A 23110-nucleotide genomic window follows, 5' to 3' on the forward strand; every position below is an offset into this window, starting at 1 on the left:
TCGGCTATCACGAAAAAAAGTGCATGGTTACCTTAATCTCTCAGCATATTAAATCCAGTAGCATTTCATGTCTGAGTTTGCAAAAAAAAAATCTTCTGTGTTACTGCTGGTCTTGCAGGATATATTGGAAAATAATTGTTAAAACTGAAACATTACAAGTTAGTTTGGTCTGTTTGTTAACTCTGACTATCTTAGAAAAAGTTAGATGACCGGACAGATCCACTTTATCCTCTGGACTGTAGTAACTGTTGCAGAAAATGTACAATATTCAAATGTATTTTAATTGTATCTTCTATGTAAGCACTTTTAAACATGTTATTTAAACGGGTGCACAACTGATAAAAATAAATTTTTCTTCTCCTTCTCCCAAAACAAATTCATATAAGTGAGCATATCAATTTTCTGCCAGCTACGCATCTGTTTACATTTTTATAGCATGGCCTACTACTAATGAACTATTGTTTTATAACAAAAAATAAAATGTAGCTTGCAATGTTTGGACATTGTATTTTCTGGATTGTCCAGGCTATAGTATGTTATCCATTGTGAATTGCAGATTTGTGTATACATTTGAAAAGGTGTTGCGGAAAAGAGTCTTTAGAATTTTTGAATATTTAGGGGCCTGATTCATTAAGGATCTTAAATGAAGAGGATTCTTATTTCAGTCTCCTGGACAAAACCATGTTACAATACAAGGGGTGCAAATGAGTGTTCTGTTTTGCACATAAGTTAAATACTGCCTGTTTTTTCATGTAGCACACAAATACTTGATAGCTTATTTGTACACTGAAATTTAAAGTTGATATGTGTGTGCTACATGAAAAAACAGGCAGTATTTAACTTATGTGCAAAACAGAACACTCATTTGCACCCCTTGCACCACCCCGTGGCCAGAGGTATATTTTGAGCCAAGCCAGAATTGTGGGAGCTCAGTATCTAGGAATTCATGTATAATGTTTAAAACATGAGACATAAAAAGGACTGTTGAAGAAAAGGGAGAGCAGTGTTTGCCAAATGAGGGGTTTTGGGAACCATTGTTTTGTTTTTATATTTTTTATTTTACCTAATAGCAAATGTTGGTGTGTACTACTAATATGTGTCCTCAGAGCCCACTATTACTGAGTAGTTTGATGCCAAAACACTGGCGCATTATGGTCTGCTCAATACCACATTGGCTGGGATACAAAGGTTTACAATCTTGACATTTTACAAAGACCTCCATAAACGTAGCATCTGCCATACAAGTCATCGTCAAATGGCTTTTGTTAGGCCATTATAATAAAACTTCACCCCCAGCCACATTGATTTTTGCTTAAATTAAGATTTTCTGCTTTGCTTTCAGAATTCGGCCTCAACTTGCCAAAGAAAAAATTGAAGGATGTCATATATGCACATCTGTGACACCTGGTGAACCTCAAGTGTTCCTGGGAAAAGATAAAGCATTCACATTTGACTATGTCTTCAACATTGATTCCATACAAGATGACATCTATTCACAATGTACAGAGAAACTTATTGATGGCTGCTTTGAAGGATACAATGCCACTGTCTTTGCCTATGGCCAAGTAAGAACTCATTTCAAGAAGTAGCAATTTCAATTAAAGGTGTTTAAATATTAACAAATGTTGCCTGCACAGCAAAGAGAACTTGTTACAAATATCTGAATTGACATTTTATTTATAGAATGTGCAGTATGTGAATGAAAAAATATGGTGTCCCATCCGTGGCCCATTTGCGTAAGACAGCGCTTATAAAACAGCATACTTAGTTTGCTAGTAACTAGACCTGCTTCCCGCTGATCTGCATACTGCACTATGATCTCTTCTTGGCAACTTCTTCTGCCTAGCACTGGCAAGACAGAGACACTGTACGAAGAAACCCCGCCCAGAAGAGGGCATAAAGCAGTGTGCAGTTTTACGCTAAACAACGTCAAGTTATTCACATACCAGACATGAGGTTTTAATAGTGTTCTCCCGTTTGAGGCCACAGCACAAAGCACTAAGCAATGTCTAAATGAAGTACTAATCCAGAATCTGGTGACAAGTTCTTAAGCCTTTGAATTTTTTATTATGTCCTATATGTTTGTGTAGTTAATCTTCATTCATTACTGTGTATACTTTAAACAAATTGTACAGTATAAATTTTAATGTTATCCTTTAACTTTATATATCTGTCTAAAAGAGAATCTAGCCAATCTATATTAAGGGACATTTTTAAGAGATATAGTTATGGCTTTCACATGCCCTCCCTTCTCTATATACTGCAACACACTTTGGGGCAGCCAGAAGACAGATGGTAAATTTTAGAAGTGGATGATCCTTACTTAGGTTAAAATGTGTTTTACTTTGGTTGGATTCATTTTGCACAGCCTGCCGTCATTAGCCATTCAATTGTAAATGTACCTATTTTAAAACCTACTACTCGTACCGTTTTACCCCAGGGGAACACAGGCAGATGTTAAAGTGAATGACACTGGAGTGCTTGTCAAACTAGTGATAAATATCTCACTATGATAAATGTTTTTAAAGTACTGGCAGTGGTTTTCTCACTCCAGTAGCGGGACAATGTATTATGGGCAAATGTTAAACCAATTCTTAATACTTTCATAAATGATATCTGTATTAGTAGGGAGTTTGGATTCCCTCACTTCAGTGATAATTTATACAAACATGGGTATTATAAGTAATAACACTCCATATAGAGTAAAGTTATCATATATATTAGAGGTCAAAACAAAGAAATAATGCTTGTTATTGGTGCAATTGTCAAAATAAAAAATGTATAATTCTGTATTAAGAAATTCTGAAGTTGACAACTAGATCTAGGGGAATAGAAAATGTGTGTATATATATATATATATATATATATATATATATATATATATATATATATATATATATATATATATATATATATATATATATATATATATATATATATTCTCTATCTGTATCCAATAAAATCAACTATTGTGGTAACTGGGATGAAATGAAATCTGTTGAAATGAAACCTGAGCTATTGCAGTTTGTCCAGTTCACAGTTGAACTTTAATGATATATACATGATGCTGAAAGCAGAGAACGAGTTGCCAATACTCGTAATACAATAGTCCCTCTTGCTTAAGTTCATCCGCACACATTGAATAAATGCTTTTCCCAGCAATGTCTGGTGCATACGAAAGGAATCCACCATAGGGAATTTTAACCACCCTCAGCGTTTCTCTGCCTTTGTGTCCTTTCATTAGTGATGTATGTATCCATTAGAGTGACTGCCCAGTTTTTATATACAAATCAGCCAATCCAGTGTTAGCAAAACTTTTTTTGTTTTATAAATTTGTCTTTTATTAGGGCTACTTATTGATGGGTACAATTTTTAAATGGCCCAAAAGTATATTTCTATTCATTCATTCATTTATTCATTTATTCTTTCTGCAAATACTAAAGTATATAAACTTGGTTTTCCGTTACTTTCATCTCTGTTTCCAAACATCTGTAGTCTCCGTGTTGCTGGTAACTATGTTCTTACTTGGTTACTTATGATATTTAATTAGATATATTTTTTAATGATACCTACTTTAAATGTTTCATTGAACATTTAGACAGGATCTGGAAAAACGTACACAATGGGAACAGGGTTTGACGTGAATATATCTGAAGAAGAGCAAGGTATCATCCCCCGAGCTGTTAAACATCTTTTCAAAAGAATCGAAGAGAAAACACAAGATGCACAGGAACAAGGTGTCCCCCCACCCGATTTTAAAGTTAATGTTCAGTTCCTGGAGGTTTGTTCCATTATCATTTTACTTTTTTGTTTAAATCAATGTAATAGAGGAAGATTTTTAGTACTTTCCTCCCTCACTCTGGTGGTTACAAAAGCCATGTTTATTTCTTGGCCGTACATCCTTTCAATTCTGGGTAGAGGCGAGCACATAAGTGATGATATCATGACTTTGCATGAATTAATCCTTGAAGCAGGGATTTAGCTGATGTCATCCTGGCAAATGCTTCCAAAAGTTCTACCGAATAAATCACCTTATTTTATTACCAATGTTTGATGCTATTCTCATTGTCTGAATTTAGTACATGTTTAACACAAGCCTCACAAAAAAGTCCCATCCATCCCTTGTAATTTATTTTTGTTTATACTGTGTGATTATACTAAATGGTTACCAGAAGTTGGGAGATATGCTACTTCTGTTCTAACAGTCTCAGAATTAGCCATGGTCTCAGAATAAAGTTGAAGGAATGTTCTAGTAGACATGCTGAAAATGCTGCCATGACTTTGTCTTCACTTTTTGAGATACAAGGAATTTGTGTCTCTGGCAAACCTACCCAAATAGTGTCACCAGCATTTTGTAACTGACAACGTTTGTACAATTTACTCTTTGCTATAACAATAATAATGGGTATCGGAGAGTGGCATAAAACAATATGTAATAAAGCAATGCCATAAACCTTCCAGGGTGAAAGTGCCACTGCTACCCTTGCACCCAGATATATATATATATATATATATTAAGCTTTGTAGATTTGCATTGTAAAGCTGCCGACATAGATGAGATGGAGATGAGGCTAGCCCTAGCCACTTGGATCATTCGTGTTTGGTCTTAAGCAGATCTACAGATTTGGTTAACAAATGACCTTAGTTTGTATGAATGTGTGGTCTACAGCTGACTACATTGCATGGGCCCCTTTTAATTCCGCTATTTGGCCGAATCTCTGCAATTTGGCCCAGTGGTTCGGGGCCAATTTGTATGCATAAAAGACCATTCAGCAATTCGGCTGAATGTTTTAGGTCTGTGTTTATGTGGGCAGCTCATTTGAAGTTTCTTGTTTTCTTCAATCAAATTACAAATGTAACATTTTTACATTTTACACAACATAAAATATCCTTTTAACCATTGAAGTATTTTAGGGCATAGTGCTGTCTAGTGTCATTCATGGTTTATTGTAAAATATTGTTTTGCTTAGCTTTACAATGAAGAGGTCCTTGATTTGTTTGATACAACAAGGGACATTGATGCCAGGAACAAGAAATCGAACATCAGGATACATGAAGATTCAACTGGAGGAATTTATACAGTTGGAGTCACGACACGTAGTGTGGCCTCTGAAGCAGAAGTATGTATTTGTGTGCATATTATGTGCTCTTTATGTTTGTGAAATTACTTTTTATTACATATGGTTATGGCAGCATAAATGGAACTCTCCTATCTGTGCAGTGCTGGGGCAGTAGATTTGATTTGTCAATGTAATTGAAAAATGTATAGTGTTCCCTCATGTACAAAATTACTATCTAACTTTAAATATAGGGTTTAAGGCTAAACTGGATTGGTCTACATAAATTATCAACACATTAGAAGCTATGTAAAAAAAATAAGCATTCAAGCCAATAATTCCAAAATGCTTACCCATATGTACCCATATATAATATTATTCTGTTTATTAGTAGACACTGTTTGTCTGTCTTCAAGATGCAGCCATAATAAAATATTCTATTATCTCTTATCTGTATCATATGTTATCAGGGATCGCATTGAAGTCGTATAGTGCTTATTTTACCTGGTATTAGCACTAAGGAACTTTGTTTTAAAAAAAAATGGTTGGGTCTGACAGGACGTGCTACTACTAGTTGAATAGTCCTGTCCTTGGACTAAACCATCCAGCCAATCAGGGCCTGATTAATGATTCTGGACGCTTTAGGCTAATACCCCCATATCAGGCTAATACTTGGTAGGTAAAAACAAACTTGTTCTTAATGTAAAATGTGGCTTCTTCACAACCCCCACCAAAGTTTATTTCCCCATGTTTTCGAAACTCTGCTCCACTTGGCTTTTTAGAATGCTCACAGCAATCTTTGTCAATCATTTTGTTTTTATTACAATCAGAACTAAATTGCAGAACAAAGGCATGAACAAGTACTGAGGGTGATACTGAGGGTGAAGATGTGGAGGGTGATTCCAATGACATTTTTAATGCCCATTTTATTGGGCCAACTGCCAACATTTGTACTAGCTGACCAGCATTTGTACTTTGCGTTACAGTCTTGTATAAAGTAGTCTATTTGTCCAATTAAATACGTTTTGGAAGACACTTCTATTGGTTCTTTTCAGAATCCTGTAGAAAAACGGAATTCACAAAGGTGGACTTTGACCTGAAGGGCCTAATATGAATAATGTTATCAGTAGTATGATTTGCAATTTACATAGCTTAGCAAGGGGCAGCTGCAATGTACACAAATGTAGCCTTTCATGAATTTGGAAACAGGTTTCCTTGTGTAAACATTGTTAATTGATCATTTGAATTACATCCTTTACTGGTGGTAGAGGTTCAGAATACTGGAGGATCAAGACAGGGTTTTCTACCTATGACACAGCAGAGGACTGCATCTACATTGTTATGTGTAAATATTATTATTGTATTTTTTAGATGCTGCAGTGCTTGAAGTTGGGTGCCTTATCAAGAACTACTGCCAGCACGCAAATGAATGTGCAGAGTTCTCGCTCTCATGCCATATTCACAATCAACCTAAGTCAAAGCCGTCTTTGTCTTAAATTTGACAACGTAAGTATTGCCTATCTCTATAACCTGTCTCTTCCTTTAGTTTATGCATACATGAGCTGCTTGGGATACACTGTGTGGATCTCCTAAATTATTTTTTTCAGATTTATGTATAATTGGCTATCTTTATATTGTAAAAATGTAAAATATATAGTTTATTATGAAGAATTCTCTAAGCAATGGCATTTTCCGCACATGTATTTACAGTACAAATGTGATTCCTTCTGTCACAGGTTTTTATTTTTGCATTTCTGCTTAAATAAAATAATTTCTTTGCTTTATATATTTTACAGGAGAACCACCTGGATAATAGGATAATGTCTGAATCTACACAAATGAATGAGTTTGAGACCCTAACTGCCAAGTTTCATTTTGTTGATTTGGCTGGATCAGAACGACTTAAACGCACAGGAGCTACAGGAGACAGGGCTAAAGAAGGAATTTCCATCAACTGCGGTCTAGTAAGATTAAGGGCTTAAATCACAAAAGGCTACTATGTAACTCCCGTAGTACTGAAATTACAAATACTTTGTAGAGCGCATGCAGCAATGCAAGGTAGTGAACTTGATACCAAAAGCATAGACGGTGGCAAATGTAATGTGTGGATATAAGCCACAAGTAACCATATTTAATTCTGTTAAGGGATAAATTGGGTTATATCCACAGTTCTTGTTCTTGTTTACCAAGACCTAGAATGAAGATGACTTATGCTGTTGATTGGCATAACCATTTCTGTGACAAATTTAGCCATACACAAAATGGACCAGCTTGTACAGAGCATCATAAAAGCCACACTCACTCTATGAAGCCAATGAATTGATGAGCTACACCCAATGTATTTGGGAATCGCATACATTACAGTGTGATGCCAGCTTAATTAAAAATGATCAAACTGGCCAACTGAATTGTGACCTGTGTGGTCAGCTATTATCTTTGTTTATGGTCACACAATGATTAAGACTCATTGTGCAGAAAATGGCACAAAACCTAATTACATACGTAGACTTTCAATGACTTTCAATATATATATATAATGTGTACTGTGTGTTGAGAATATACATATAATGCTTTAAATAATGGTTTCTTTACCAAGCTTATCTACATTTTTATAACCTTTTGTATATGTTCTCTGATGTGAGTTTTCTCTTAATTTCAAAGCTGGCCCTTGGAAATGTGATAAGTGCTTTAGGAGATAAAAGTAAGAAGATCTCTCATGTGCCTTACAGGGATTCCAAGTTGACACGACTTCTCCAAGACTCACTTGGGGGTAATAGGTATGAGAAGGTTTTTATCATCTTAGTTCACACACATGGATTTTTTAGTTGAATTCTTAAATACAACATATTATTTATATAGATAGATATATATATATATATATATATAGATATAGATATAGATATAACTTTAGTACATGCATATTTATTGTTGTTTATGTATTATGAAGTAGGCCCTGCTTTGAAACTTACAATCTTGTCTATGCATGATTTATCCCCTTGCTACATGCTCGTGTATCCACACGAGCATACCATTTAAATGACCAAGCAGCAAAATGACGCATGTGTCATTTTCCTCTGTGGTTTTCAATGGTATGCTGATATGAAAAGACACGGGAGCAGCATAGGGATCCCTACACATGTAATATTGCAGTTCCATGTGAGTTCTGCAGGGAAAAACATTTTGGCTTAAAATGCCTTGTAAATTTCCTTAGTGCTCATTTTACACAAAGGTAAGACGCACAATTTGAGTTCATCTGAGATTCTTAGCTTTCGGGATTAAGACTGAGCCCTGCCTACTTACATCATACAAATCATTTCGAAAGTGTTCCTTGATGAAATGTTAATCTTCGTGGCCGAAAAACACATCTGGATGTATTAACCTGAAACAAATAATTTGTATTAAATATTAGAATTGTTTGTCTTGTTCTTATCAAGTCATTTTTTATTGCAGATATTGCAAGCTATTAGTGCATGTTGTTGCGTAACAGTAATGGTAGCTACAATTGAAAGTGGTATCTCTACAGTACATAGTCTTGTAAAATGTTGTAAAGTATGTGTAACAGAAGGTTATTGTATAGTGCTATTTCTTTCCCCACTGATGATGTGTTGCGGAATACAATAGCCATTCATATAAACTAAAACCTGTAGAATCACAGTTATGCCTTTTATCTGCTTCATGATACGCTCTTTGTAGGAAAAAATAATATCTTTGTTTTATTTCTAGCCAAACTGTTATGATAGCATGTGTAAGCCCCTCAGACAGAGATTTCATGGAAACACTGAACACACTTAAATACGCCAATAGAGCACGTAATATCAAGAACAAAGTCATGGTTAACCAGGACCGAACAAGTCAACAGATAAATGCACTGCGAAATGAAATAGCACGACTTCAAATGGAACTGATGGAGTATAAAACGGTATGATGCGAAAGCAGATATAAGGGCAGCCCTGAGCAAGACATTTTACATTTGTTATAGTTTTCTAGCTTTCCATTCTTCTCCGATTACCTAAGCTATTCTCCGTGGTAGAACTACTATTACTGCAGAGGGGTTCTAAACACTACATGGACAAGAGTGGAGGGTGTCCAGCAATGCCAGGTTACCCCCCAATGCCCATTCTCTCTTTTCAGTATGCGCCAGTCCGACGGCTGTGCAGTGAAGCCAACCAAATGGAGCATTGAAGATGCTCAGGAAAGCCCCAGTCTGGGCGTCGCTGCACATGCATTTGTCTGGCACATGCTTAACGGAGAGCCAGATGGCTGGAGCTGCATCACAGGTCCGCACCTATATTTTGCTATGGTGCGATGCCGTCTTCTGCCCTTGGCTGTGCTACTTCCATTTTGGAGCACTCAGATTATATAGGTGTAGTTATTTACGGTTTTGAGTTTAACATACCAGCTTTGCTTGTCTGTAGATCTATAATATGGCAACACACTTTTCTGAGCCCAGGATGGGCTTCACTGGTGACAAAGTAATCTCCCAAAATTTGAAAGCACAGCTTCACCATGTTACGTTTTTTTCTGCTTTCTATAAGGTGTTTAAGAGAATTCCATAAACTTGATTGTATTGTTACTGGAGGTGACATCTTATGTAGACGTTCCTTCATACATTCCATAGCACACTGAGAGTTTTCTTTCTTTGTGGGACATTTAATGGTTTAAATTTATAGGTTGGCGTTGTATAGTGGGATGTTGTGTGTGCAAGATAAATGTAGCGGTGTATGCAATATTAATATGCATATACAAAATGTTTCTATTTGCAATCTTCACTGTATTAGTAATTTTTTAAACTATCTGTAGGGTAAAAGAATAATCGATGAAGAAGGTGTTGAGAATATAAACGACATGTTCCATGAAAATGCAATGTTACAAACCGAAAACAACAATCTCCGCATGAGAATTAAGGCCATGCAAGAAACTATTGATGCGTTGAGGAGCAGGATCACTCAGCTAATGTGTGACCAGGCTAACAATGTCCTTTCCAGAGCAGGTACAACTCGCCATCTTAAGCTGGGTACACACTACACTGTTTTCATCCAATAATCGGCTCAAACAGCCGACATAGGACCGCTCGTTTAAAAGTCGGGTCAGTGTGTACAGTGACACAATGGTCGAAAGTCTGCCCAAATGGACGATTATCACCTCATTTGGTTGGTCGTATCGTTTAATATTTTCGGTCCAATCTCGTTTCCGCTGTGCAGTGTGTATAAACTTCCGACCGATCCACAACAGTGAGTACAAAATTAGTCATTGCTCACGACAACATGGCTGTAAAAAGTTGCTAAAGGGAAGTCCGCTCTTCCCTTTATCGTCCTAAACAAGGCTAGTGTGTATGCAGTCCATGGACCGAGCGATCGGAACATCGATCGCATGTAAAATCACTCTGCATAAAAAGTTGGTCGACATTTCTGTAGTGTGTACCCAGCTTTAGGCATTTTTTATATACTGTTTATATTTTTGTATTTTAATCTCACTTTTACCAGAAAAGCTGAACAATGTGTTATCATAGGGTTTCTTCTTTATTAGCCCTATAGTTATAGTCCTAAAGATTACATTTTTTTAAGAGGTTTTAAAAATGTAGTGTATATTGAGTAGTTACAAACAATGGACCTGATTCATTAAGGATCTTAACTTGAGAAGCTTCTTATTTCAGTCTCTTGGACAAAACCATGTTACAATGCAAGGGGTACAAATTAGTATTCTGTTTTGCACATAGGTTAAATACTGACTGTTTGTTCTCATTTCCTTAATGAATCAGGCCCAATGTCCTTAACTTTATGTTTAGTGGAATGAGGTGTCTGTGCTGGACACCAATAATATATTCACTTGCAACCAACATTTTATAATTCTGCACAAGACACATAGATTAAAAACAAAATATTCCTGGCCATCTGGTTTTCCTGGGTTGAATCATCTCAATGATAAAGACTTGTTGGGCTCAGGTTAATGTTTGTATTGCGGGAACCGGACTTCCCTTGTCCCTTTTCACTGTTCACTTGTTGGGATGATATTTTCTTCTTGTGGGTCAAGGAATAATCACTCCTCCACAATGCTGACTGTCATAAGTGGATGCCTCTGTTTTAAAACAGATGTAAAGTTTATGATATACTCAACTGTAAGTACATGTATTTATTAACAGTTACTTATATAGTACCTGCATATTACATAGCCCTTCACAAAGAATATTTAATCAGTCACTGCCCCAATGGAGCTTACAATCTACTTTCCCTACCACAGGACAAACACACTAGGGTTACCTTAGTCGGAAGCCAGTCAACCTGCCAGTATATTTTTGGAGTGTGGGAGAAAATCGGTGAGGAAACACGTAGAGAACACACAAGCTCCACATAGATAGAACACTGGTTGGAATCACAGCCAAGATCCAGTGCTGTCAGGTAGCAGTGCTAACCACTGTGCCACCCTGCTACCCAAATTGAACAAGTAGAATATTTATTGTGATACTATGTTCCATTGTATCTGTCTTGTAGTCTTCAAATTGACCAACTTTCAGCTTGTTTAACCTATTTTTATAAATAATCCACTCCATGGTCCTAGTTCCACTTTATCTTTATCAACTAAATACATGTTCATTGATTAAATCCAGATTTAATTGAGCCCATGGATGAATGTTTAGAATATGTGGATAAACTGTTATTAAAAATGCGTCACTCACACATCTAAGCAAAGTTCATAAAAACCCCAACACTTAAATAGTAAATGGCACACCTACCGCTCATCTTGCTAGATGGACAATACTACAATATTTCTCTACACAGAAGTCTGCAATACAATAGGAACACACACAGGTATGCTGTACACATCACTATGACCTAAGGGCTCACCTCTGAGCTGCTTTATTGCCCTATAGACAAGATACAGGATAAATCCAGACTGGAGAGGAGGTAGGACGTGCGCTTTACTTTTAATTTCTTAATAGACCAGGACAGCAGTTCCCAAAGTGTGTGCCGCGGCTCCCTGGGGTGCCACGGCGCTGTCACAGGGGTGCCGCGGCGCCCTTGCAAAAGAAGAAGAATAAAAAAAAGAACTTGCCAATCCAGTGCCGAATCCTCCTGAGTGAGATGCTGAAGGGGGTGGGGGGTGGGACAGAGTGAGATGCTGAAGGGGGTGGGGGGTGGGACAGAGTGAGATGCTGAAGGGGGAGGGACAGAGTGGGATGCTGAAGGGGGAGGGACAGAGTGAGATGCTGAAGGGGGTGGACAGAGTGAGATGCTGAAGGGGGTGGACAGAGTGAGATGCTGAAGGGGGTGGACAGAGTGAGATGCTGAAGGGGGTGGACAGAGTGAGATGCTGAAGGGGGTGGACAGAGTGATATGCTGAAGGGGGTGGACAGAGTGATATGCTGAAGGGGGTGGACAGAGTGATATGCTGAAGGGGGTGGACAGAGTGAGATGCTGAAGGGGGTGGACAGAGTGAGATGCTGAAGGGGGTGGACAGAGTGAGATGCTGAAGGGGGTGGACAGAGTGAGATGCTGAAGGGGGTGGACAGAGTGAGATGCTGAAGGGGGTGGACAGAGTGAGATGCTGAAGGGGGTGGACAGAGTGAGATGCTGAAGGGGGTGGACAGAGTGAGATGCTGAAGGGGGTGGACAGAGTGAGATGCTGAAGGGGGTGGACAGAGTGAGATGCTGAAGGGGGTGGACAGAGTGAGATGCTGAAGGGGGTGGACAGAGTGAGATGCTGAAGGGGGTGGACAGAGTGAGATGCTGAAGGGGGTGGACAGAGTGAGATGCTGAAGGGGGTGGACAGAGTGAGATGCTGAAGGGGGTGGACAGAGTGAGATGCTGAAGGGGGTGGACAGAGTGAGATGCTGAAGGGGGTGGACAGAGTGAGATGCTGAAGGGGTGGACAGAGTGAGATGCTGAAGGGGGTGGACAGAGTGAGATGCTGAAGGGGGTGGGGGGGGGACAGAGTGAGATGCTGAAGGGGGTGGACAGAGTGAGATGCTGAAGGGGGTGGACAGAGTGAGATGCTGAAGGGGGTGGACAGAGTGAGATGCTGAAGGGGGGGGACAGAGTGAGATGCTGAAGAGGGGGGACAGAGTGAGATGCTGAAGAGGGGGGACAGAGTGAGATGCTGAAGAGGGGGGACAGAGTGAGATGCTGAAGAGGGGGGACAGAGTGAGATGCTGAAGAGGGGGGACAGAGTGAGATGCTGAAGAGGGGGGACAGAGTGAGATGCTGAAGAGGGGGGACAGAGTGGGATGCTGAAGAGGGGGGACAGAGGGGGATGCTGAAGAGGGGGGACAGAGGGGGATGCTGAAGAGGGGGGACAGAGGGGGATGCTGAAGAGGGGGGACAGAGGGGGATGCTGAAGAGGGGGGACAGAAGGAGATGCTGAAGAGGGGGGACAGAGGGAGATGCTGAAGAGGGGGGACAGAGGGAGATGCTGAAGAGGGGGGGCGGCAGAGGGAGATGCTGAAGAGGGGGGGCGGCAGAGGGAGATGCTGAAGAGGGGGGGCGGCAGAGGGAGATGCTGAAGAGGGGGGGCGGCAGAGGGAGATGCTGAAGAGGGGGGGCGGCAGAGGGAGATGCTGAAGAGGGGGGGCGGCAGAGGGAGATGCTGAAGAGGGGGGGCGGCAGAGGGAGATGCTGAAGAGGGGGGGCGGCAGAGGGAGATGCTGAAGAGGGGGGGCGGCAGAGGGAGATGCTGAAGAGGGGGGGGCAGAGGGAGATGGCGAAGGGGGACACAGTCATATGGTGAGGGGGCTCAGTGATATAAATACATCTTGTGTTATTTTGACCCAACTACTTAAAAAACAGGACTACCTGGTAATTATTTTGGCTTAGGGGTGCCTATTTTTTTTTTTTTTTTACTTTGAGGTGTTCCCCAGAATATATATTAAAATCCAAAAAAACAGAAAAAAGGTGTTCAATGTGGGGTACTCAAATTTCCCAATTAATTAAGTTCATTAAGAAGCAAACCTTTATTAGTTTTATGCTAAAATCTATTTCCTCTCTTCAATAATACTACCCAGCTGGCAAAATATATTTGCTAATAGAGTAAGGAAAGTTTATTATGTGCACAGAAATTACAATTACTATAATGTACCCAAGTCCCTTTATTGTGAAATTGTCACATCCGATGTATTTGTGTACATTATTGGGAGGTATATCTCTAGGTGTTGTAACACTACACTCCCCAGCCTTTCCTGCCATGTATTGGCTGGCAGAGCATGCTGGGGCTTGTGGTTTTACAACACAACAATACCTGGAGAGCCACATATTACCTTGGACTGTCATAAAGGGTTAGATCAATGAAAGGTCCTATAAATGTAATATTGATTGTATTTTATAAGGAAAATGTCCTTATTCATTTACTTTGCATAGGAGAATTATAGTCTTGTTATAGTGCAGCCTACAATATGTTCAGAGACCTCTAAAATGTATTAAGGACCCTTATCCATCTTTGTGAGCGAATTCTATAACCTGAGTTTTTAAGTATGTTTGTAGTACAACTAATACATTGTTTATCGTGAAAGAATTACTGTTAGATTCTCAATGTCTCTTTAGATCATCAGTACACAATTTTATCTGTTTAGCCTTCCTGCTATTAATACCCTTCTATATTGTAGTTACAAATACCAGTGCTCACAAGGAGAAGGAACACACTGACCTTTTTTTTTTTTTTTTTTAATTCATTATTAAGGAGGATTTCATTGCATATAATACAATTTTCCTTACTCTTATCACAGCTATATTTTATATTTCACTGATTGGGTGCTATTATTAATAAGTGCGAATAGATTTTAACATGAAACTAATAGTTTTGTTTTTTTAACCATTGTAATTGGGAATGCCCCCGCATAGTATACTGTTTTCTTGCTGTATTGTCCTCCATGAGAAAAGAGTATAGTGTGATGTTTCTGGGGTCACATTGCCACATTTTCCACACACTTCAGTTTAATACTGATGTGTGCATCCTGCTTGTGTTTGTTCCTGTGCCCTAGCGCTTCTGCCATTCTGTGCTTGGGCTTATGTGATCTTCCACACATCCACAACTGTGTATAAGAGGAGAAAACTCTCTGTAGCTTGTTACCAGGTGATTTATGGCAGCACCATGAAGACTCTGGTAGAGTGGTATATGTTATTTACCTACTGTGGGCATGCAACACTTGTCTATTCATGCAGTTACTCATATTTGTCCTACTTGAGCTTAAAGTGCCCACATTCCAGCTTTCTTAGCTGCCCTAAAAGGATTTATGGGTCCAGTCAAAATATGCATGATGGAACTTTTCTAATTTTCTCCTAAAATACTGCTTTGATAAACCCTGATTTATGTCTCTTGATTGGAGAACGAGGGGAAATCAAAGGTATATGTATTTTATATGTTACGGTCATACATTTCAATCCCTTTTTACATATAAAATCACCCGAAAGGCACACAATGTACCCCATAGAAAATATAGACTGACGCCTGACAAGACGTGTGAAAGAAGAAAAAGGTCTGGCTGTGACTCGAGCTGGAGTGTTCCTAGTCTCCATTTCGTTGTCAGTGTCACCAATCTGTCTCAGCCCTTCCCATCCTAGCATGCAAAATTGTTTACCCCTCTAGACTGATATTTTCATGTGCAAATCCCATACATCATAATGGCGATGTGGGGGCTAGATGTGTATGTAGGTCAGAAAATAATTAAAAGGAAATTTCACAGGATAGTAATGAAAGAAAATTCTGTGCCATGTCGTAAACTTGTAGTAATATGCATATTTAGTGGTGAAAAAGGTTGCACAGTTAGACTTCCAAAAAAACAACTGAATCAATACAAACCTGTGCTCCATAACAGGTCAATAAAAATCAATGTTTCTAAATTTCTAAAACAAACATTAGGGTCAGTAGCCAAAGCATCACAGAAGCTGCAGCTGTCACTCAATGCCAAATGGTTTTGCCAGCAGCATGATAGGCTGAGTAATTGATGAGCCATTTAAATATATAGGTATTGAAATAGCAGATTCTACACCTTGTCCTGTGATGCCTGCAAGTTTGCAGGTAAAGTCCTGCTGGCCTTCTTTCCTGAGGGAACTTGTTATCATATGGCTCATAAATAACTAAAGAGTAAAAACGTTCTGCATTTTTTAAATGAGTTTGCTTTACTGTGTTTGCTTTGGTTATTGTAAAGTATTGTATGGAAATGTTAGCATGCAGCTTTGTAGTATGATGTAAATATGCGCGATTTACTGTATGAAAAAACTTAGTTTGCACTAAAGGCAAACTTTCTAAAAAATTCAAGGCAAGTCATTCTAAAAACTATATAAATATAGATCTGTATCGTAACTTTTTCTTTTTCTTGCAGGTGATGGTAATGAAGAAATAAGTAATATGGTTCACAATTATATAAAAGAAATTGAAGATCTCCGGTAAGATATCTGTAAATCCTATTTTCAATACAATGCATAGAAACCTTTAGCACTGACTGGTAATTTTGCATAACTTTAATCTACTGCACATAAAACCACTCAATTGATAGCTTAAGCTACAGTGTCACCTTCTGGCTTTGCAGAGGAACCACATCTATAAAACTACACATTCACTGAGACCAGAGACACACACAGACACACACACGCACACTTTTCATTTTCAGTTTTTTTAACCTGTTGTACTTAAAGTGAGAATTTGTAATACTTGCACGTAGTATAATATATTACTTTGCAAAATGCCATTTTAGTAACTGATACGTATGTAAACTGTTATTTTTCTCACTTAGTGCAAAATTGTTAGAAAGTGAAGCTGTGAATGGAAATCTTAGAAGGAGCCTATCGAGCGCTTCATCAAGAGCCTCTTATTATTCTGGCCATTCTCCGTTCCCTGCCTCCTTAATGTCCGCTGAGAAAGAGACCACTGACATTATAGATATGGCAAAAAAAGACGTGGAAAAATTAAAAAAGAAGGAAAAAAAGAAAAAGAAGAGGTAATATTTACTTTTTTATATTGCTTCCTCTATAGTGATGTCCTATGTGTTTATGCTGGATTTCCACATTCTGTTTGCTCTTTTAATTCCACATTTTTTCCTTTCATTTAATCTAATTTACAATGTAAAACTATGTTGTTTATTTTTAAATATGGTTGATCACATGCCTGATCTGATCATTGCACTGCACTGTGTATTAAAATAGCAAATGTCATGCATGTTTCACAATGCATGGCTTGTCACTTTGTAGAAAACTGTACAATGCATTTATCAAACAATAAAATGGATAAGATGTATACTATACTTTGCTACACAGCAGATGAAGCAGCCACAATGTTGGGGTATTATCCATTCACACTGATCAGACTGATTAGGTTGGGACAATTGTTCTTTTTCCCTCCACCTGTAAGACAGAAACATCATCATGGTAGCCAATCTGGTTCTCCTTGGCATGTCAGAAAATTGTATTGGTTGTTCAGGCCTCCTTGGGATCCAATCACCTGGTGATCATGCCAGAGATCTGTAGGATTTGCATTGCATGCACCAACCGCACATGCATTGACAAATAGAACACAGATTAGTTTGTGATGGTTCCAAGTTTGAAAAAGCAGATAATATAAGATGACTTCTTCCTATGAATAGATAAGTGAAGTTTACAACATCATCAAGTTATGTCATATTTGTTCCTTTGCTGAATGGAGGTGGCAGTGTAATGCTTTGGGACAACTTCTCTTCAGCTAGAACTGGGCTCTCATCAGGGCAAATAAAGAGATCCGAATATCAAGGTATTTTGGCACAAAATCTGCTGGCTTCTGTCAGAAAGCTGAGCACAGAGAAGGAATGTCACCTTCCAACATCCAATTCTTGTCCAGTTCTGGAGTGGCCCTGTCAGAGTCAGAACTCAATCCCAGTGAAATCCTGATCTAAAGAGGGCTGTGTACAGGAGATCCCCTCACAATTTGATGGACCTTGAATTCTTTTCTAGGGAACAGTGGGAGAGAATTGCAAAATACACTGTGTGAAATTGATAGAGACTTATTTAAAAATACTCCGTGCTGTACTAAAAGCAAAATGTGCATCCGCAAACTATTGTTTTAGGGGTGTGCACAATGGGGTATTGTGTTTTTTTTTTTTTTTTTTATAATCTCATAGTTTTCCTAAAACTTGTCTATTAAAGGTGGAAACCTGTTTGACCTGATTTATTTTGATTTCAGGCTTCACATCACAAACACTTGCAATTTCAACAAAAGTGTGTAGACTTGTTATATCCATAGTATTAACATTCAGAAGTGCTGGAATTGGCCTTTAACGCTTTCATTTCTAAGAGTAACTAGTTCGTACATTTTTTTTATATTTCTATACTGTGGCCAATTTTTAGTGTTTATTTACACATCATACACGACTCCTTGTTTTTATATTTTTCCATATCACCTTCAACGGTGATCAGAATTATGCTGGAACCACGTATAGGCCTAAAAATGTGGTCGACAGCATGAAGACCTAGTACTAGAACACTGAATTCTACAGATCCACTCAAATATGGGCACTTTGTTTTTGTTTTTTTACGGTTTATGAGACATGTGCATGGTACTATCAAAATTCAATCATGGTTATGATGCATTCCATTTACTTCTGGACTAGCTATATTGAAGGTCCAGAAATAAAAGATGGGTAAAAATATTCTTTGAATTTACTGAAGAGGGCCGTGATGACTCAACTTTAATGTTCCCCTAAATTAGTAGATTTAGCATTGAGTAAAGGACATATTTTACAGCACTAACCTTAGTGAACAGCTGGGTGACCATTTTAATTTTGTGTAAATAGTTAGACTGGTTTTTAAGACTGCTTGCGTGGACACCACTGATCATGCATGTATTCCGTGTCCCCTCACATAGCAAGTAGCACATTACTTTTACAATTTGTCACTAATATTTAGGAACATTTGCAGTTGCATACAGTTTTGTATGAACAAGTTTTAAAACATTCAACACTTGCCGTTTTTTACATCTATGGTCTCATTAAGTAATTAAAATATGATCTAGTCCATATAATTTAAAGGAAACAAGTAATTTATTTATTTAGGTGTTTTTTTTTAATATCTAAAGTATAATGAAACATGGGATCTGAGAGCCATTGCAGATGCTCAAACTCAAATTATGGCAAACATCAAATATTGTTTTATAATAGATTAGTCTGCAGGGTTTCCCAAACCCAGTCCTCAGGGCTCCCCAACAGTGCAGGTTTTCTGGATCACATGTGACCTAATTAGGACCACCTGTGGATCTGTTACAATGTGTCAGTCAGTAATGAATACACCTGTGCTCCAGCAAGGAGATATGGAAAACCTGCACTGTTGGGGAGCCCTGAGGACTGGGTTTGGGAAACCCTGGATTAGTGGCTAATGTACTTATGTTAAGAGTGCTTACCTACTGGTATTAAAAAAACAAAACAAAAAATGCCAGTGACCTAGCATATGAAATGCAATAGTGTCTGATGTGGTGTGTCACTAGTGTTTGTCTGGAGGGGGAGAGAAGTTAATAATCACCAGTGAATAGAGCAGGTAGTGTCAAAGAGACACTGGCGCCATTACAGACTGCAGGCGAAAGGGGGTATGTGCGTATTGAAACCAATTCCAATCGCCATGCTCATTACATTTTTTTTTACAGGTGTTAAAGTGCTATTTGAAGCAATATTTTTAAAGCCAATAGGTAATTGGCATTAGGGATTAGAATCCATTAGTCCCCTTTTCAGCACTTTCAAAACTGTCAGCTACTGAATGTTTTAAAGTAAACTATATAATTGGATTTAGAGATGCTTGTTTTTAGAAGACTTTATGGAAATAAGACATTGTTGCATGCAGTTTTCATGTCTTTACCATGCAGTTGAGAAAATCTAGGCGCTCATATAGAACCACAAAATTTATTGACCTGCAATTCTGCTTTATTGGCACAAGTGCACCTACTTCTCAGATAAGTTAAAGGTGTATGCCCACTTCATGGTCTTTGGAAAACCCTCTGTAAGTTTATTCTGTGCCTAGTTTTACAAGTTGGCAGATGCTCTGGATAACGTACATGATGGAAACTGCTAAAACCACATCAAAGTCCATCATACTAGTACTTCAGGATCACCTCCCTCCATTGATTGATTTGATTTTCAGTTTTTGTCCTAAAAGTCTGCTCACTTTAGCCTCATTTATATCCAAAATGAATGATGAGTGAGGGCGGACATCAGGGCTTTACTACATGTCGCTCCTTTGAGCATTTTGGAGCTTTTCGTTACGTAGGTCTAAGAGCGCTTAGAAACACACAAAAAAGCAACTGGAAATGTGTCCAATTAAAAGGTGCTGAGAATCCCTGTCCTACTGTGCCCTCAACACACTTATTATCTCCTTTAAATATCCCTGTTCTGCAAAATGAACTCTTGCTCTGCACTCCAGTGCAAAACTAGGTGCACTTTAGCGTCTAATCCATATTTAGCAAGGAATGCCTTTTATCTGCCCAACTACTCCCGTCAAATTATACAAACATTTGTACCCCATCACCATCTTGGGCCATAAATGCATGCAGTTCCACATAAATCAGAGTTTCACAAAAGTATGCATGTCACAAAAGAGCATTTGTCCTGCAGTTGTACACTTTTGAGCTTTATAAATGATCCTTACTGTCTATTCTTGTCATACTTCTCTGCATTTTACTTTCCTTCTCTCTTCTCTTTCACTTCTTTCTCTGCTTCACAACCATGAACACAGACATTTGTATTGTTCAGTATGGCAGAGGCAGAAATACCACAGTGTAACCAATGCAATTGCATTCACTAGTGAGTGTAACCAGTGCAACTGCATTCAGTGGGTCCCAACAGGTACTAAAGTGAGCACACATCTGCATTTTGTGTTTGAAATTATTCATACTTTTCAGCTGGGCTCCATGTTTCTGTCCCTAAAATTTCCCGTTGTTCCCACTGGTGTAAGCTGCCATTTGGACAAATCACCTCTACCAATAAAATATATCTTTTTGCTAGACCTCATTTTAATGTGTTTATGAATGGTGGGAGGACATTAAAGCTCTTTCTATATATTGTTATCTTCTGTTTCATGTAGTTGTATGCATTGATCCCCTCCGTTTACAGCGCTACATAGTATGTCAGCGTTTATTAAATAAAAGATGACAATAATCTACACGGATCATGAACAGCAGCCAATCTAAATCATGGCAGGAACGTTTAATGTTCTGTTTTCAGCAATAGTTGCACTAAACCAAAGCTATTGTACACTTCCCAGGTAACACCTGTAATAAGACGAAGCATACAAAGTGTTAAACCGTCTGTATCTGCAAAACAGGTTCAAGGGAGTTTAATGATATAGGTGGATGTAATTCTCTGGTGCTGTGTTTGTATTTCTGCTATCTTTGTTGTCTTACTTTCTAGCAACATATACATTACAACATAGCATTTTGTCTCATATTTTAGTGAGATTTGGACCCCAAATTTACACAATGCATTTGAATGTATTGATATCGCTGACAACATTGTATAGTCTATATGTTGAAGGCAGCAAGTTCATGCACTGTTTTTAGCTTATAACTTTCATTGTTTGTCTGCCCTTCATTGGTTTGGCTGCCTATTCTGTACTTCTGCTTTTGAAGGCTACTGCAGCTTCAAGAAAACAATCAAGAAGAAAGAAGGTTGGAATACTCACCTTTATCTCTGTTTTTGTTTTAAGTTATACTTGTTACCCGTTTCGAAAAGAGAAAATCTATTAACCCGTATAATTATAATATAATAATCCAGCTACATTTTATGCATCAAAGTGTTTAATTGATGGCTATTTGTCAGCATGTGCAGTACCTACCAAAATTGACATATGCCACTCCACTCAGAAATCGTGTCCGCAAAGAAGGTATTGATGTATAAGGGGATCACTAGCAGTATGTTGCTTTGGATCCTTAAAATGCACCTCTCCTACAAACTGGAGGCAGCCATATTTTGTAGACTTAAACAAATTTAATGTAAATGAATTATACCCTTATCAAGTGTTGGTGAAATGGAGTGCTTTCTAATAAATATTACCCGAGACACTAAAACGACTGCCATCACTGGTGCTAGGGGACAGGAACATTTCAACAGATGGCGCTGACAGTCTTAGCTGCACAATTAAAGGGAATCTTGAAAGGTGTTGCTGACCACTTTAAATTATTTCCTAGAAGCAAAATGAACCGTGTTAATCATTTCTATTGAAACAAACACTTGGCATTCATAAAAACATATGCTGGATTTTCTACACTGAACGGGTGATGTGATCTATGCTATTACCAAAAGTCTCTCTAGCATATACTATACCTCTAACATTCATTTATTGCTAAGGTTCAGTGCATTTGGTGCTGATACATGGCAACAAAATGCATACAGTAATAAATATACATCACCAGGTGTATGTTCAGTGGCGGATTAACATGATCTTGGGACCTCTTCAAAATGAGCCTCCAATACGTCATTGTTGTGCTCTGTGCCCAGTTCCCCATTCTTAAACAAGAGCTACCAATTACCAACGAAGTCAATTTCCAAGATCAACTGTGTCATGTGGCTACAAATCACATGCATGTTACCCATCCTCCTATAGCAGTAACTTTTGGCTTGAGCGCCTGTGAACAGACGAAGGTCATTCTTATTATAATCCTCCACTGCATATGCTACACCAAAACAAGTCTTCAGGGCATATTCAATTGTCCGCAATGTTCCTCAGAACATCGCGGGCGCGTATTTTTATCGGTACTACGGTAAAAATGACGCTAATTTTTGCTCGCGTCTCTATTGGGTGAGTTCAAAAATGAGCGTTGTTTCTGTAGAAAAAAAAAACACGCAAGTTGTCTCATGGCCTTTCCAGAGGCACCCGGCGTGGATCTCTTTTACAGTTGAACTCCCCCTTAATGTTTATGTACTCTATACTAAGCAGTTTTCTTACTTCCTCTCCCATTCTTGGTGTTCTAATGACTTTTTTCTTTTTTTAAACTTTGTACATAAAAAAACATAACCTCTAACATTTGTCATGTCATTGTGACACTTCATTAGTAGTGTTACTGTATTCGGCTCCCTGAGATAGTATTAGTTCTTTTTTGACTGGACAAATATGAACGTT

The 23110-nt window shown here is 38.4% G+C and overlaps 1 protein-coding gene across 6 annotated transcripts in view; it reads left to right on the forward strand.

Annotated features, from left to right (window-relative positions):
• KIF21A (kinesin family member 21A) overlaps window positions 1-23110 on the forward strand; it is a 122456-nt gene that overhangs the window by 42517 nt on the left and 56829 nt on the right. For all 6 annotated transcript variants that reach the window (XM_075208835.1, XM_075208838.1, XM_075208840.1 and 3 more), the window contains exons 2-11: window positions 1343-1565; window positions 3599-3781; window positions 4971-5120; window positions 6429-6563; window positions 6854-7021; window positions 7719-7834; window positions 8781-8976; window positions 9858-10047; window positions 16366-16429; window positions 16777-16980. In XM_075208835.1, the coding sequence (XP_075064936.1) occupies window positions 1343-1565; window positions 3599-3781; window positions 4971-5120; window positions 6429-6563; window positions 6854-7021; window positions 7719-7834; window positions 8781-8976; window positions 9858-10047; window positions 16366-16429; window positions 16777-16980 (1629 nt within the window). The remainder of the gene's footprint in view (window positions 1-1342; window positions 1566-3598; window positions 3782-4970; window positions 5121-6428; window positions 6564-6853; window positions 7022-7718; window positions 7835-8780; window positions 8977-9857; window positions 10048-16365; window positions 16430-16776; window positions 16981-23110) is intronic.

Source organism: Mixophyes fleayi, chromosome 4 (genome assembly GCF_038048845.1).
Source record: "Mixophyes fleayi isolate aMixFle1 chromosome 4, aMixFle1.hap1, whole genome shotgun sequence".
NCBI classification, from domain to species: domain Eukaryota; kingdom Metazoa; phylum Chordata; class Amphibia; order Anura; family Limnodynastidae; genus Mixophyes; species Mixophyes fleayi.